Below are 15083 nucleotides of genomic sequence, written 5' to 3' on the forward strand. Positions count from 1 at the left end.
TGTTCCAGTTTGGATATTTTTCACTCTGGGGGTTCTGAATACCAGTTAGACCGGGATAAATGTTTAGCATATTTTTTTTGATATCTATATGAATGAAATATCATATGCTTCTCAATTTGCAAAATAGTATGATTTCAATTACCCCAACAATGACTGGTTAAATGTTACATCAGGGAGTGCTAGGGAAGTAAAATTCCTAGATGTCATAAATGACTGCTTCTTGGAGCAACTAGTTCGGGAACCGACACGAAGGGGTGCTATTTTAGATTTGGTCCATAATGGAATGCAAGACATAGTACAGGAGGTAACTGTGTTGGGTCTGCTGGGAAACAGTGATCATAACGTGATCAAATTTGAGCTGATATTGGGAGTAACATCACAAAAGAAATCTACTGTAGAGGTGTTTAATTTTCAAAAGGGCGACGATGATAAAATGAGGAAAATGTTTAAAAAGAAGCTAAAAGGATCAGTTGCAAAGGTTAGGACTGTAAACCAGGCATGGATGTTATTTAAAAATACCATTGTGGATCCCATGAAAATCCAAGATGGCCGCTGCATGTCTGCTGCAGTGAGGACGCTGTTGAGCCTCAACTTTACCTGCACTAATATGCCGAAGAGATGGGGCAGGAACGCTGGTGGCGCCTCCCGGCGATCGACTGCCCTTTCGGTAATGATCGATGATCTTCTTCGGTGTCTGCAACAGGAGCAAGAAGCGTCGGGAGCTAGCCCGCTTGGGACACCGCCGGGGAGTAGTGCGGCGGTGAAAACCTCTGGGCTCGATGTTACCTTAAGCCCCGACGTCAGGACACCACCCCTTCAACCGTTGCCGCAGGCAGCCAGCTCTCCACGGGACCAGAATGCCCGAAGGGGTAGTCCTCTCGTCTCCGGAGGCCAGTGTATTGGAGGGCTTGCCGTTTGAGACATCCCAGAGCGACATGTTCACTCTGGTAGGACCTGTGACTAGGACAACCGAGGTTGGGGGAGCACAAGACTTCATGGAGGTAAACCAAATCTTAGAACAGTCTCTCACAGCATAAGTACATCTTTTTTCTCCTACTAAACCCCCAGAAGTCACTCTTGAAGCATTATGGGACTTGGTAGTGGATTTAGGAAACTCCTTAAATCCTCAAATCAAAAATTTGGATAAAGAACTTAAAGAACAAAAAGGAGAAATAAAATTGATAAAACAAGATATATCTCAGTTAAAAATAGAGACACAAACACAAGTAAAGAGCTAACATCAGTAAAATATAATCAAGAGCTACTGGTTAAAGATAATATAATTCTCAGGAGGAAATTGGAAGCTCTGGAGAACAATGGTTGAGCTAACAATTTGAGAATTATAAATTTTCCTAAGATCTTATCAATTTCTCCTCGAGAAATGGTGAAGCGTTACTTTATGAAAATACTGGAAATTCCTGAAAGCTCTTTACCTCCTCTTACAAGGGTATATTATCTTCCTGTTAAATCCCAAATCAAAGAAGAAAAAGTTCAGGAATCTCGGGAAAGACCATTGGACATTTCCGCAATATTGGAACAATCGGATAGAGAATTGGCTGTTTCAGCCACTCTCTTGTTGTCTGTGGCTTTGGCTCCAGACAAGGATTGAATATTAAAACTTTTCTTTAAAAATAGATCCAAGGACTTCCTGGGACATCACATTCAGATATTTCCTGATGTCTCTAGAGAGACTCAAAAAAGAAGAAGAGAATTCTTAATCTTGAAACCTGGAGTGACCCCAATAGGGGGTATTTTCTTTCTAAGATATCCATGTAAATGTGTAGTTAGATACTGTTCTTTAAAGTATATCTTTACAGAGCCATCTCATTTGATAAATTTTCTGATTAATTTTGCTCTATTCTTTAAATCTTGGATCCAATTATTGAGGACTAGTGTGTGATCAAATGAGTTTATTTTATGTATTCTTACTTTTAAGTTTAGCTGTGTTTTTCAATTTTGTAAAATTAAGTCAATTTGGTCTTTGATCACACTTTTTTGTACAAGATGTCTATGCTTGGTAATATTATAAAATTGTATAAATAAAAAAAAAAAAAAAAAAATACCATTGTGGAAGCCCAAACCAGATGTATTCCACGAATCAGCAAAGGTGGAAAGAAAAGGAAATGAGAGCTGGCGTGGTTAAAAGGTGAAGTGAAAGAGGCTATTAGAGCAAAAAAAAAATCCTTTAAATAATGGAAAAAGGATCTGAATGAAGAAAATAAGAAGAAACACAAGCACTGGCAAGTTAGATGCAAAGCATTGATAAAGACAGCTAAGAAAGAATATGAAGAGAAACTTGCAAAAGAGGAAAAAACTCATAACAATTTTTTTAGGTACATCAGAAGCAGAAAACCTGTGAGGGAATCTGTAGTACCGTTTGATGATCAAGGAGTGAAAGGGGCGATCAGGGAGGATAAGGCCATAGCAAAAAGACTGAATGAATTCTTTGTGTCGGTCTTTACACAAGGAGATGCAAGAGATCTACCTGACTAGAAATGATTTTCAAGGGTGATGATGCAGAGGAACTGAAAGAAATCTCAGTGAATCTGAAAGATGTACTAAGCCAAATTGACAAGTTAAAAAGTGATAAATCACCTGGATCGGATGGTATACATCAAAGGGTACTAAAAGAACTCAAACATGAAATTGCTGACCTGCTGGTAGTGATCTGTAACCTACCGCTAAAATCGACTGTAGTACCTGAAGATTGGAAGGTGGCCAATGTTACGCCAATTTTTAAAAAGGGCTCCAGGGAAGATCCAGGAAATTACAGACCAGTATGCCTCACTTCAGTGCCGGGCAAAATGGTAGAAACAATTATAAAAAATAAAATTGTGGAACACGTAGACAAACATGATTTAATGAGACAGAGTCATGAGCATGGGTTTAGCCGAGGGAGATCTTGCCTCACCAATTTGCTTTACTTCTTTGAGGGTGTGAATAAACATGTGGATAAAGGTGAGTCGGTTGATATGGTGTATCTACATAGATTTTTAGAAAGCTTTTGATAAAGTTCCTCATGAGAGGCTCCTGAGAAAATTAAAGTGTCATGGGATAGGTGGCAAAGTTCAGTTGTGGATTAGGAATCGATTATTGGATAGAAAACAAAGGGTAGGGTTAAATGGTCATTTTTCTCAATGGAGGAGAGTAAACAGTGAAGTGTCGCAGGGGTCTGTACTGGGACCGGTGCTATTTAAACTTATTTATAAATGATCTGGAAATTGGAACGACGAGTGAGGTAATTAAATTTTCAGATGACACTAAACTGTTCAAAGTTGTCAAAATGCATGCGGATTGTGAAAAATTGAAGGTGGACCTTAGGAAATTGGAAGACTGGGCGTCCAATTGGCAGATGAAATTTAATGTGGACAAATGCAAAGTGATGCATATTGGGAAGAACAAATTGAATCACAGTTACCGGATCTTAGGGTCCACCTTGAGGATTAGCAAAAGGATCTATGCATCATCGTAGACAATACAATGAAACCTTTTGCCCAATGTGCGGCAGCAGCGGCCAAAAAAGCAAACAGGATGCTAGGAATTATTTAAAAAGGAATGGTTAACAAGACTAAGAATGTTATAATGCCTCTGTATCACTCCATGGTACATCCTCATCTGGAGTATTGCATTCAATTCTGGTCTCTTTATCTCAAGAAAAATATATTGGTGCTAGAAAAGGTTCAAAGAAGAGCGACCAAGATGATAAAGGGGATGGAACTCCTCTCGTATGAGGAAAGACTAAAACGGTTAGGGCTCTTCAGCTTGGAAAAGAGACAGCTGAGGGGGAGATATGATTGAAGTCTACAAAATCCTGAGTAGAGTAGAACAGGTACATGTGGATCGATTTTTCACTCTGTCAAAAATTACAAAGTCTAGGGGACACTCAATGAAGTTAGAAGGAAATACTTTTAAAACCAATAGGAGGAAAAAAATTTTCACTCAGAGAATAGTTAAGCTCTGGAACGCATTGCCAGAGGTTGTGGATAGCATAGCTGGTTTTAAGAAAGGTTTGGACAATTTCCTGGAGGAAAAGTCCATAGTCTTTTATTGAGAAAGACATGGAGGAAGCCACTACTTGCCCTGGATTGGTAACATGGAATATTGCTACTCCTTGGGTTTTGGCCAGGTACTAGCGACCTGGATTGGCCACCATGAGAATGGGCTACTGGGCTTGATGAACCATTGGTCTGACCCAGTAAGGCTATTTTTATGTTCTTATGTATGCAAAGTGCCAATAAAGATCTACCATCAGCTATTAGGGAACTTAAAATTGTCTCAGTGCTATAATTCTGAAAGTCTGATTGTGTGTAATGTAAAATGCCAAATTTGTTCAAATACTCCCAAGAGCTGGTTCATTACCAAACCTTCCATTATTTTACCCCTCCTTTTACTAAGCCACTGCCGCATACCTGCAAGTTCTGTCCTATTTACACAAGCCTTATACACTTTAAAATCATAAATATTTGAGGTTTGTGTAGTTGAGGATAGAACTTGCAGGGATAGGACAGGGACAGAACTAAGGGGATGGGATGGGGATAGAGATAGATTCCGCGGGAATGGAGACAAATTTGTTCTCTTGTCATTCTCTAGTAGGAAGAGTGGGAATTGGGTATTTCTTTGCACTCTGTTGAATGGGGGGGGGAGTGGATTGTGGATTTTGCTGTGTAGTTTGCAGATTTTGTGACTATTATTCAGCAATAAAATATCACCACCTCCTCTGAAGACTTTTGTTTATATCTCAACCCAGTAAGCCAGAATCACACCGGAGTTTACTGCAATTTTTCTCTCTTATTGGTATGAGAAAATGGCACTAACCAAGTTGATTCAGACTGGTACTTACTCCAGCAAAATCCCCAGCGAGCGTCAGACAGAGAGCACAGGGTTGATGATGGAAAAATGCTTCTGACAGGATAGTCCATGCATGTTTTATTGGTGTAGCACCAAAGACACTGCACAGAGAACAACAGAAAGCATGTTAAACTCACGCCATTCTTGTACAGGAAGCAAAAATAAGGTTCTCAAATTCAACTACTACACACCAGAACACAGAAAACCAAGGTCACTGCACTGAATTTAAATTAACATGAGGAAAACTTTGGGAGGAGGGGTGCTGCAGGCGATGGTACAGCTCACAGATTATTGTTAAAGCAGACTTAGATGAGATCTGGTCAATCTGTGGAGACAGGGGAATGGGATTGCAACAACAGTTAGCAGAAAAATCAGAGAATGCATCTGACATTCAAAAGGCAGGATAGGCCAAGCAACCTGACATATGACATTCAGTGGCACTTAACTGATTAATGCTATATATCATCACTAACCAGCTACAGTACTCCCCCGAAATTTGCGGGGGGTTCCGTTCTAGGAACCCCTGTGAATTTCAAAAAAACGCCTGTCAAAAGGCAGGGGAAGCAGAAGCGGGCAGCTGGAGCGCCAGCGGGTGAAGAAAATCACTCGCGGTCTGCTCTGATCGCCTCTCCCTGTAATAAAGTCGGGCTACACCAATCAGAAGATGCTTTGACACGCAGCTCCTGATTGGTGTAGCCCGACTTTACTACAGGAAAAGGCGGTCAGAGCAGACCGCAAATGAGCGAGTCCGCGATTCGTGAGGTAACACTATATATCCTAACCAGTTAGGTAAGGGATGGGATGGGGACAGACCACCTCTTTAAGCTGATTAGTGGTGATTTTCAAACCAGCTAACCAGCTGAGTAACTAGAGTTCGGACAGCAAAAGGGCTGTCCTAACTTTATGTGGTACAGTTAACTGGGCACTGGTCTGAATGCTGGCTAGTGTTCGGTTAACTTTCAGGTGACCGATCAGACATGATATAGGGTAAAGGAAATAATAATTTTTTAAATGTAAATTAACAGAAGGCTCCCAAGCACTACTACATTGCTAGACTACATGCTACTAAAGAAAAAGCACTTTGTCTCCTGGAAAGTTTCCATATTTTTATTTGTTCCTGTATAGATCATTTTTCAGAAGGTACACACCATGCTATTTGAAGTACTTCCACTTTTCGTGAACGGTTAGCAGTTGCACTACCATTCCATTGCAAGGACAAACAGGCACACACTGCCCCAGGACCTAAAAGAGAAGTCAGGGACTTACCGAAACATTTGCTAGACACTGTTCACAGGACTTTGAAGAGTAGTAGGAACACGCTGTAAAATAGAAAAGATAAGGGTTAGTGACATCTCTTTTGAAAGCATGCATGGAAAGCATTAAAGGGTCAAATCCATTATCAGGGCGCTTAGAATTAGGCATTTGAGCCCTGATTCTATAAATGACACCTAAAACATAGGTGTCAAGGAAGACAGTGCAAAGCATTGTTAATCTTCAGTTAGGCACCATTTAAATAATCACACCTAGGGCCACCTAAATTAGACTTAGGCACCCCATATTTATGCCATGATTTTCTTGGCCTAAATATCGGGGCCTAAGTTAGTGCCTAGACATAAAACATGCCCAAGATTCACCCTTAGCCATGTCCATTTTCTGGTAGGTACCTTGGACTAGGACTACTTGAAAATAGTAGGCACCTACCATCCAATTAATTTTATTTTTTTGCCAATTATGAGATTATTGCTCATTAACGGCATTGATAAGGCTGATTAAAAAATTAAGTTAGGCACCTAAATCGGCTAGGCACGCTGATCTAGGTGCCTAACTTCAGGCACCCTTTACAGAATCTGGGCCTTGGAGGGTGCACATGAGAAGCCTGTCCAATATAAAAAAAAAGTAGGTGCTTATGTTATTTTATAGAATACTAGTGTAACTGGGTATAGATGTGCTCGACATTTAGGCAAAATCATTTATGCCAGACACAGGGCTGGTGTTAAGTGTGAGCACCTAAACGTGACACCAACCAACAATTGACAGTATTCTGTAAGTGGGAGCCCCTCCCACGTTCCACCCCTGCATATACCCTTTGCAAATATACACTTAGGGGCCCTTTTACTAACATGCACTTTACAGAATGACACGGGGACAATATTCCCATCCCGTCCCTGCGAGTTCTCTCCCTGTCCCACTCCTGCAAGTTCTGCCTTAACTGCACAAGCCTCGAACACTTATGATTTTAAAGTGTTCAAGGCTTGTACGGATGAGGAATAGGGCAGGGACAGAGCTCAAGAGGACGAGATGGGGATAGATTCCGCTGGGATGGGGAAAATTTACACTTAACACTTATAGCTTAAAAAGGCATCCTGTGGTACGTGCCAAATCTATGCATGCTAACCCACACTTGGGGGGTGGAGAGCGGGCGTAGTTCTTCTGCTAAATCGTAAGCACAGCTACATTACTGCACACAAACTGGTTAGTGCAAGATTACTGTGTGAGCCCTTATCACATACAAAATCGGTGGCTGTAAGTGCTCACATGGTAATTTTATTTAATGTTTGTGGTAAAAATGCCCTTTGTATGTAGGAAAAATCTGTGCAAGGGCATGCAAAGGTCACTTTTTTTGCTGCAACTTAGTAAAAGGACCCTATGTAAGTTAAGTGGTATTTGCAGAATGGCATTTAGATTGCATGCAATGTTAGCATCCAGGTTATATACTTGCCCTGGTAAGTGCAGAGCTACCAAGGAGAGAGAGAGTTTGGCCAGCCCTGCTATTGAACTTACAAACCAGAACAGCATGACATTACTACTGTCTAATACAATGGTCTCAAACTTGCAGCTCGGGGGCCACATGTGGCCCGCCAGGTACTATTTTGAGGCCCTCGGTATGTTTATCATAATCAAAAAAGTAAAATAAAACAGTTTCTTGATCATATATCTCTTTAGCTATAAATTACAATATTATTATTAAGACTTAGCCAAAAGGAAAGATTTATAAACTATAAAGAGTTTTACCTCATGACAAAATTGTCATTTCTTTAATAAGACATTAACTATTTTTTTCTGAGGTCCTTCAAGTACCTACAAACCCATAATGTGGCCCTGCAAAGGCTTTGAGTTTGAGACCACTGGTCTAATACAAACCCCTTAAATCAGTGATGCAGATCCCATAATGCACTAGGACAGAGCTATCAGAAATCAAGGGCTGCCCTGAAATCTTCCTCCTGGAACTGGGTATTTTGCCAGCCTCTGTAAGTATTAAGTTCTAGTACAAGTAAGATGTAAGATTTTTTATTTGGATTTAATGACCAAACTTTGCAGTAAAGGGAAGAAAACGCTTGTTAAATCCCTTAGATGTCCTTTTACTAAGCTGCATTAATAATAATAATAATAATAATAATAACTTTATTCTTATATCCCGCCTGTAATCTTGCGACTTCTAGGCGGTTTACAATAAACTAAACTGTAAATACAATCAAGAGAAGTTTTACATACAGCGAATTAGAGAGTATAGCGGTTTACAATAAGAGAAACTGTAAATACAATCAAGAGAAGTTTTTCATACAGCGAATTAGAGAGTATAGCAGTGTATATCTCGTACAACTACTTAAAGAGTATAGCATTGTACATCTGATAACATTAGTAATGTTAACGTCAGCTTGTGTGTTGCAAGGCCAGGAAGCGCCAAGTTGTTTACACAGAAGTAGAAATATTCCATAAGTTCATGTTGTGTTCATGTTTAGTGATTAGGGGGTTTGGGGTTAACAGTTGCAAGTTCAGGTGTGTGGTGATGTTACGAGGGGGGGCACTAAAACTCACCCAACAGAGCTTAAAATGATATACTGCAGGATGCGCTCAGGCATCCTGCAGTAAATGCCAAATGTGCATGCCCTAATTGCATAAAAATATTTTAATTTTTGAGAGAGCATGTCTGAGGGCAGAGAGTAGGTATTCCTGTGCTAATCACTTAGCCCATCCACATTACCATGCACTAACTGGTTAGTGCAGAAATAGCATGTGAGCTCTTACCTCCCACAAAATAGGTATAGGTTAGTACACGCATGCTAATTTTTTTTAAATGGTTACTTGCTAATGGCAATGCACATATAACAGCTGAATACTGCCGCTATATTATTCTAATTCAGCCCAGGCACTATACAGATTATGCTGAACCAGTTAAAACAATTTTCACGGCCGCTATAGTGCCTTTGAAAATTGGCAGTACTCTCAAATACTTCTGAGTATCAATATTATCCCCCCCTTCTACCAAACCGCAATTAGAGGTTTTTAGCGCAGGCCGGTGCGCTGAATGTTCTGCGCTGCTCCCGACGCTCAAAGGAACTCTTTGAGTGTCAGGAGCACTGCAGAGCATTCAGTGTGCCAGCCTGTGCTAGAAACCGCTATTGTGGTTTGGTAAAAGGGGGAGTATGTGAATTAACAATGGTAGGTATTGATAATCCCTGTTCCTGCACAACTATATCTAATAAGAATTGGGTAAGCTGGGCAGAATCCAGAGATAAAGAAAAATGTTATCTTTTCCCCTTGTAATGTGGGGGGACTTAAATTTGGGTGTGGCTGTTTGTGTGGATTTGTATAAGTTATTTGTTAGATAATTTGAATACTTCTCTTTGCTGTTGCTGTAATATGGACTATATTTCTGTATACAACGGAACCTTGGTTTACGAACATAATTTGTTCCAGAAGCATGCTCGTAAACCAAATTGCTCGTATATCAAAGTGAGTTTCCCCATAGCAAGTAAGGGAAACTCGCTTGATTGGTTCCACCTCCTCCCCACGAGGCCACCGGTGCTGCTCCACCCCTTCCCCACTCGAACCAGCACCGCTCCCCACCCCGCAAACGCCCCCCCCCAAGAACCGGCATCGCACCCCCCTCCTCTCGAACCGGCATTGCTCCTGCCCGCAAACGCCTCCCTGAGAACTGGCATCACACCTCCTTGCTGGAAGCGGCATCCCCCACCCGCCCAAACAAGCCCCTTACTCCATCTGGCAATGGCACGCAGCACCAACCCACAGGACGTGCCGGTGTCAGTAAACGAAGATCCCTCCTCTTGCCTGGGCTGGGCCTTGAGCATCTGTGCATGTTCAAGACCTTCTGGCTCTTGTTCTCTCTGAGATCGCGGGCGTTCGCAGGCGGGAGCGATGCCGGTTCTCGGGGTAGAGTTTGTGGGGGGGAGTGATAACAGATCTCGGGGGGGGGGGGACGTTCGTGGGCAGGGGAGCGATTCTGGTTTGAGCGGGTGGGGGTGCTTGCAAATTGAGTCAACGCTGGGTTTGCGCATCACGATTTGCGAGAATGTTTTGCTCGTCTTGCAAAACACTCGCAAACCGAGTTACTCGCAAACCAAGGTTTGACATGTATTTTTTAAATTCAAGGGTCTAAAATATATCACATTTCCAAGGAAAATTAAATTGTAAAACAGCAGAATGCAAATGCACTTCATAGGGTGTTTTTTTTTTTTTTTTTAACAGCTCATCTTTGTGAAAAAAAGGTTAAAAAAAACCCCACACAAAACAGACCCCCCCCCCCACACACACACAATGAATAACAAAAAAACCCCAACAATTAAAGCAGCATGGAAAATTATTTTTCCTGAGATGATTTCATAAACCCAGCATCATATGTAATACTCATAGACTGTCGAGGACATCCCCCTGAGTTTTCAGGAAAATAAAAAGCTTTTTGGATATAATAAGACAGCGTTATCAGGGTCTTGGAAATGGTTCCCTCAGGGCCCTAGACTTCAGGAGAACCAAGTTTATCAAGACTAGAGTGTATGTCAATGAATTGTTAGCAGACTAGGAACATGTGACTGAAGCAGAAAAGCTGTGGGCAAAACTGAAAGGGGATATTTTAAGGGCTACAAACCTCTTTTTTTCTTAGGAATAATAAATCAATAAGAAAAGGAGGCCATTATGATTTTAAAAAGAAGTGGCTGAAAAGAAAAGGAAAAAAGTTTACCTTCTTAAACTGCAAGACATCACAGAAAAAAGGACAACAACAATATCTGGAAAAACTATGGGGCTCTTTTACTAAAGCTTAGCGTGTGCTAACAGACATTAGTGTATGCTAACCCCCTACTCTACAAAGCTGTGCTAGCGGCTGCCATGAGGCAACAGCCCCGAAGCCCTTTAAATCTCTATGGGCTTCGGGGCTGTTACCGCGCGGCTTTGTAGAAGAGGGGATAAGTACTACACGGCCCTTAGGTATAAAACAATACGAGGGCTGTTCAAAAAGTATCAGACCTTAATTTTTCTTGCGGAAACAAATAAAGCGAGGGAGGCATGGTTTGATGCACGTATGTGGGTGATCCTAATGCGCATGCTTGAATTTTTTCCCACCTAAAGAAGCTGTCAGTCGCCAGCAGACCACCGATGAGTGAGGAAGTGTGAGCGCCGTCCGATTTTCATTTTTGACAAAAAGATAGAAAAAGTTGAACAACGCTACTGCATTCAATTTTGTGTAAAGCTTGGCGATTCCCAAGTGGAAATGATCCACAAGATTCAACAGGCCTTTGGGAACGAAACAATGGGCACCACACAGATAAAGGAGTGGTACAACTGCTTCAGAGATGGCTGCACATCAGTGGAGAGTGAAGCACTTTCGGGTAGGCCCTCAACATCCAGAAATGAGATTGTCATTGACCAAGTGAAGACCCTGCTGATTCAGGATTGTCGAATCACCAAGGGGTACTACCAAGAGGTTCTGCGTCGCCTTCGTAACGCTGTGAGATGTAAATGGCCGGACCTGTGGGCAGCAGGCAATTGGCAGCTCCATCACGATAACGCACCTGCCCATTCTTCACATTTGATACAGAGTTTCCTGACCAAACACAACACATCTGTGAATCCTCCCTACTCTCCCGACATGGCTCCGTGTGACTTCTGACTTTTCCCCAAACTGAAAATGCCCCTGAAAGTCAGTCAAAAGAAGACATCAAGCAGAATGTGACGGACCAGTTGTGAGCAATCTCAAAAGAGGCGTTCCAGCGCTGCTTCCAACAGTCGCAGAACCATTGGAAGAAGTGTGTGGCAGCCCAAAGGGACTACTTTGAAGGAGATTAGTATAAGATTGTTATATCTGAATATGAATATTTTTTATGACTAAAGGTCTGATACTATTTTGAACAGCCCATGGAAGGGCATAATCAAAAGATACGTCTACATCCGTTTTAGGCCCAAGTCACTAGTTGCCCAAAATCGGCAGTGTCTAAAGTCCATTCCCGAAAAATAAGTCCAAAAATTTTTTTTCCCCAAAAATCATCTAATTATACGTCCAGCCGTTTGATCGTCCAGAAGGCTATATCGTCTATCTTTATACCCCATTCTTGTCCAAAGATTCATCCAAGTCAAAAATGCCTAGAATAAAGACCTTTTGGACATGGGAGGGACCAGCAAAGTTATGGACTGGACACCCAGACATGACAACACAGTAATGGGGCACTTTACAGGGCACTGCTGTGAACTTCACAAAAAGGGTGCCATATAGACATCTCACCAGAACTCCCTTATAGGTCATGGTGAGCTCCCCAAAACCTACTAGACCCACCTGTCTAAAACCCCAATAGCCCCAGACTACTTAAGCCACCTCTGTGCTGCTCTACTAGGCTTTCCTATGCCAGGTGCTGATGTTCTGGAGGTAGGTATGCATGTTTTTATTCCACTTTTTATGGTGTTGGGGGGTGGTCAGGGATCAGTAGGGGAGTGTGTGAGGGTCTGTACTTTGTGTCTGTAGTGGTTATTTGGTCACTTTGGATACCTTCTGGGCACTAAGAGCTGTTTTTACATCGCCTAAGTCACAACGTACAAGTTCCGTCCAGGCAGCCTCATTAAACTTTCGGCTATACTTGCAGTACGACTAAGTATAGGTCAGCCCACGTCCCACCTTGACCACTCCTCCTAAAAAACCCCTTTCAGCTCTGGGCATACAGCAGCACTGAAGAGGCCTAAGCTGTCTTTAAATAAGTCTAAAACCCATTTCTGTTATTGACACTTAATACGACTTGTCTTATTAATCGTCCAAGTGCCGATTTAGACGGGATTTTAGAGGTATTTCTGTTTCAATTATGAGCCCCTTAGCATTTAGCGTGTACTAATATCCATTAGTGCATGCTAAGCTTTAATAAAAGGTAATCAGCAAATAAAAAACGAAAGTGCCACTATCGGACTCAAAAGGGATGGGGGGGGGGAAGGATACATAGACACTGATGTGAATAAAACAATAAACCTAAGGAAATATTTTTTGACACTAGCATTATCTGATGCTAGGGTCCACCTTAGGAGTTAGCACCCAAGAAAAAGATCTGGGTGTCATTGTAGACACTACGTTAAAATCTTCTACTAGTGTGCTGAGTTGGTCAAAAAAGCAAACAGGATGCTAGGAATTACCGTTTCCCGAAAATAAGACCTACCCTGAAAATAAGACCTAGCATCATTTTTGGGGTAGGTCTTAATATAAGCCCTACTCCAAAATTAAGCCCTAGTCCCCGGATTCACTGGCAACTCTTCAATCCGGCCCCCCCCTCCCCCCTGTGCAGCCGAACCCCTGCTGACCCTCCATTCTTCCCTCCCCGCCGACCGTGAGCGAACCCTACCTTCAACCGAAGCAGAGTCGGGCCGGCAGAACTCTAAAAGGCTGCTTCGGCTTTGTCTGTCGGAGATTTCACTCTGTTGCGTTATTGATGATGTCATCAGTAACGCGGCAGAGTGAAATCTCCGATGGAGAAGGCCAAGCAGCCTTTTAGAGTGCTGTCAGCCCGACAGTGCTTCGATTGAAGGTAGGGCTCACTCACGGTCGGCGGGGAGGGAAGGATGGAGGATCAGCAAGGTTTGCTGTGAAGTGGGGGCGGGGGGCTGCTCAAGGGTTCTGCTGCACAAGGGATGGGAGGGAAGGATATAAGCTGAGCAAGGGTTATGCTGCATGAGGGATGGGAGGGAGGGAGGGAAGGATAGAGGCTGGGCAAATTCTGCTGCACAGGGGGATGGTAGGGGATGAAAGACGCTGCACATGTGGGGGAGAGAAAGGAAAGAGGAAGAATTGGGGAGAAGGAGAGGAAGGGAGAGATGATCATGTGCATACCCCGAAAATAAGACCTAGTGCCTTTTTTGGGCCCCAAATGAATATAAGACACTGTCTTATTTTCGTGGAAACGTGGTATTGGGAAAGGGATGGTAACTACAATAGTAGCCTCAGTAAAATTAAATTGTTTATCTGGAGTAGAATGTAAAAATTCATAATAAGTATGAAGATGAGGGGCCAAAAGAGTTCGAAATTGTTTGAAAAACTCATTAGTGAAGCCATCTGGACCCGGTGCTTTATTATTAGGCAGGGATGTAATTGCAGCTTCTATTTCAGATATAGTGATAGGGGAATCAAGTTCCATTTTTACAGAATCTGATAAGGATGGGTGAATCAGTGGAGTAAGAAAGGAGTCTATCTCAGAGTCAGAAGCTGAGTGTTCCTAAACCTGACAGAGATCCCACCTTGGTTAAAAATTTCCGACCCATTTCTCTTCTTAATTTAGATTATAAAATTATGGCAAAACTTCTTTCTCTGAGACTCAATAGAGTGATCCCCTCTCTCATTCACAAAGATCAAGTAGGATTTATTAAACACAGATACATAGGTGACAACTTACGCCTCTTCCATCATATTAATGCCCATGCTAAAACTCTTTCAGATCCTGTAATCGGCCTGGCTGTTGATGCTGAAAAGGCTTTCGATCGCGTCGAATGGCTCTTTCTTTTCCGAATCTTGAAATGGTATAACTTTGGTTCATTCTTTATAAAATGGGTTGAAACCCTGTACAAACAACCCACAGCTCGAATCTTGATTAATAATTCTCTTTCCAACAAATTTTCACTTCACAGGGGCACTCGCCAAGGCTGTCCACTCTCCCCCTTATTATTCAACCTAGCTCTAGAACCTCTCCTTTCGGCCATTCGTCAATGTCCCTTAATTAAAGGCATTTCCACTTCCTCTAGACAGATTAAATTAGCGGCATATGCTGATGATGTTCTTCTCTTTATCCAAGATCCTACTAATTCCCTTCCAGCTTTCGTTAACATTGTCTCTCAATACTCCTTGCTTTCTGGATACTCAGTTAATTGGGAAAAATCGGAGATTTTTCCCCTTAATGACCATATCTCTCCCTCAGACCTCACTCAATTTTCTTTCCCATGGTCGTATGGGGCTGTGAAATACCTAGGTGTCTTGATAC

General features: G+C 42.1%; 1 protein-coding gene across 1 annotated transcript in view; it reads right to left on the minus strand.

The window, feature by feature from the left end:
• The window catches only part of LOC117354177 (pituitary tumor-transforming gene 1 protein-interacting protein-like), a 108677-nt gene that overhangs the window by 73417 nt on the left and 20177 nt on the right, over positions 1-15083 (minus strand). The window contains exons 2-3 of the mRNA XM_033931190.1: positions 6115-6167; positions 4841-4949 (exon numbers count right to left, since the gene is read on the minus strand). Of these exons, the coding sequence (XP_033787081.1) occupies positions 4841-4949; positions 6115-6167 (162 nt within the window). The remainder of the gene's footprint in view (positions 1-4840; positions 4950-6114; positions 6168-15083) is intronic.

Source organism: Geotrypetes seraphini, chromosome 2 (assembly GCF_902459505.1).
Source record: "Geotrypetes seraphini chromosome 2, aGeoSer1.1, whole genome shotgun sequence".
NCBI classification, from domain to species: Eukaryota; Metazoa; Chordata; class Amphibia; order Gymnophiona; family Dermophiidae; genus Geotrypetes; species Geotrypetes seraphini.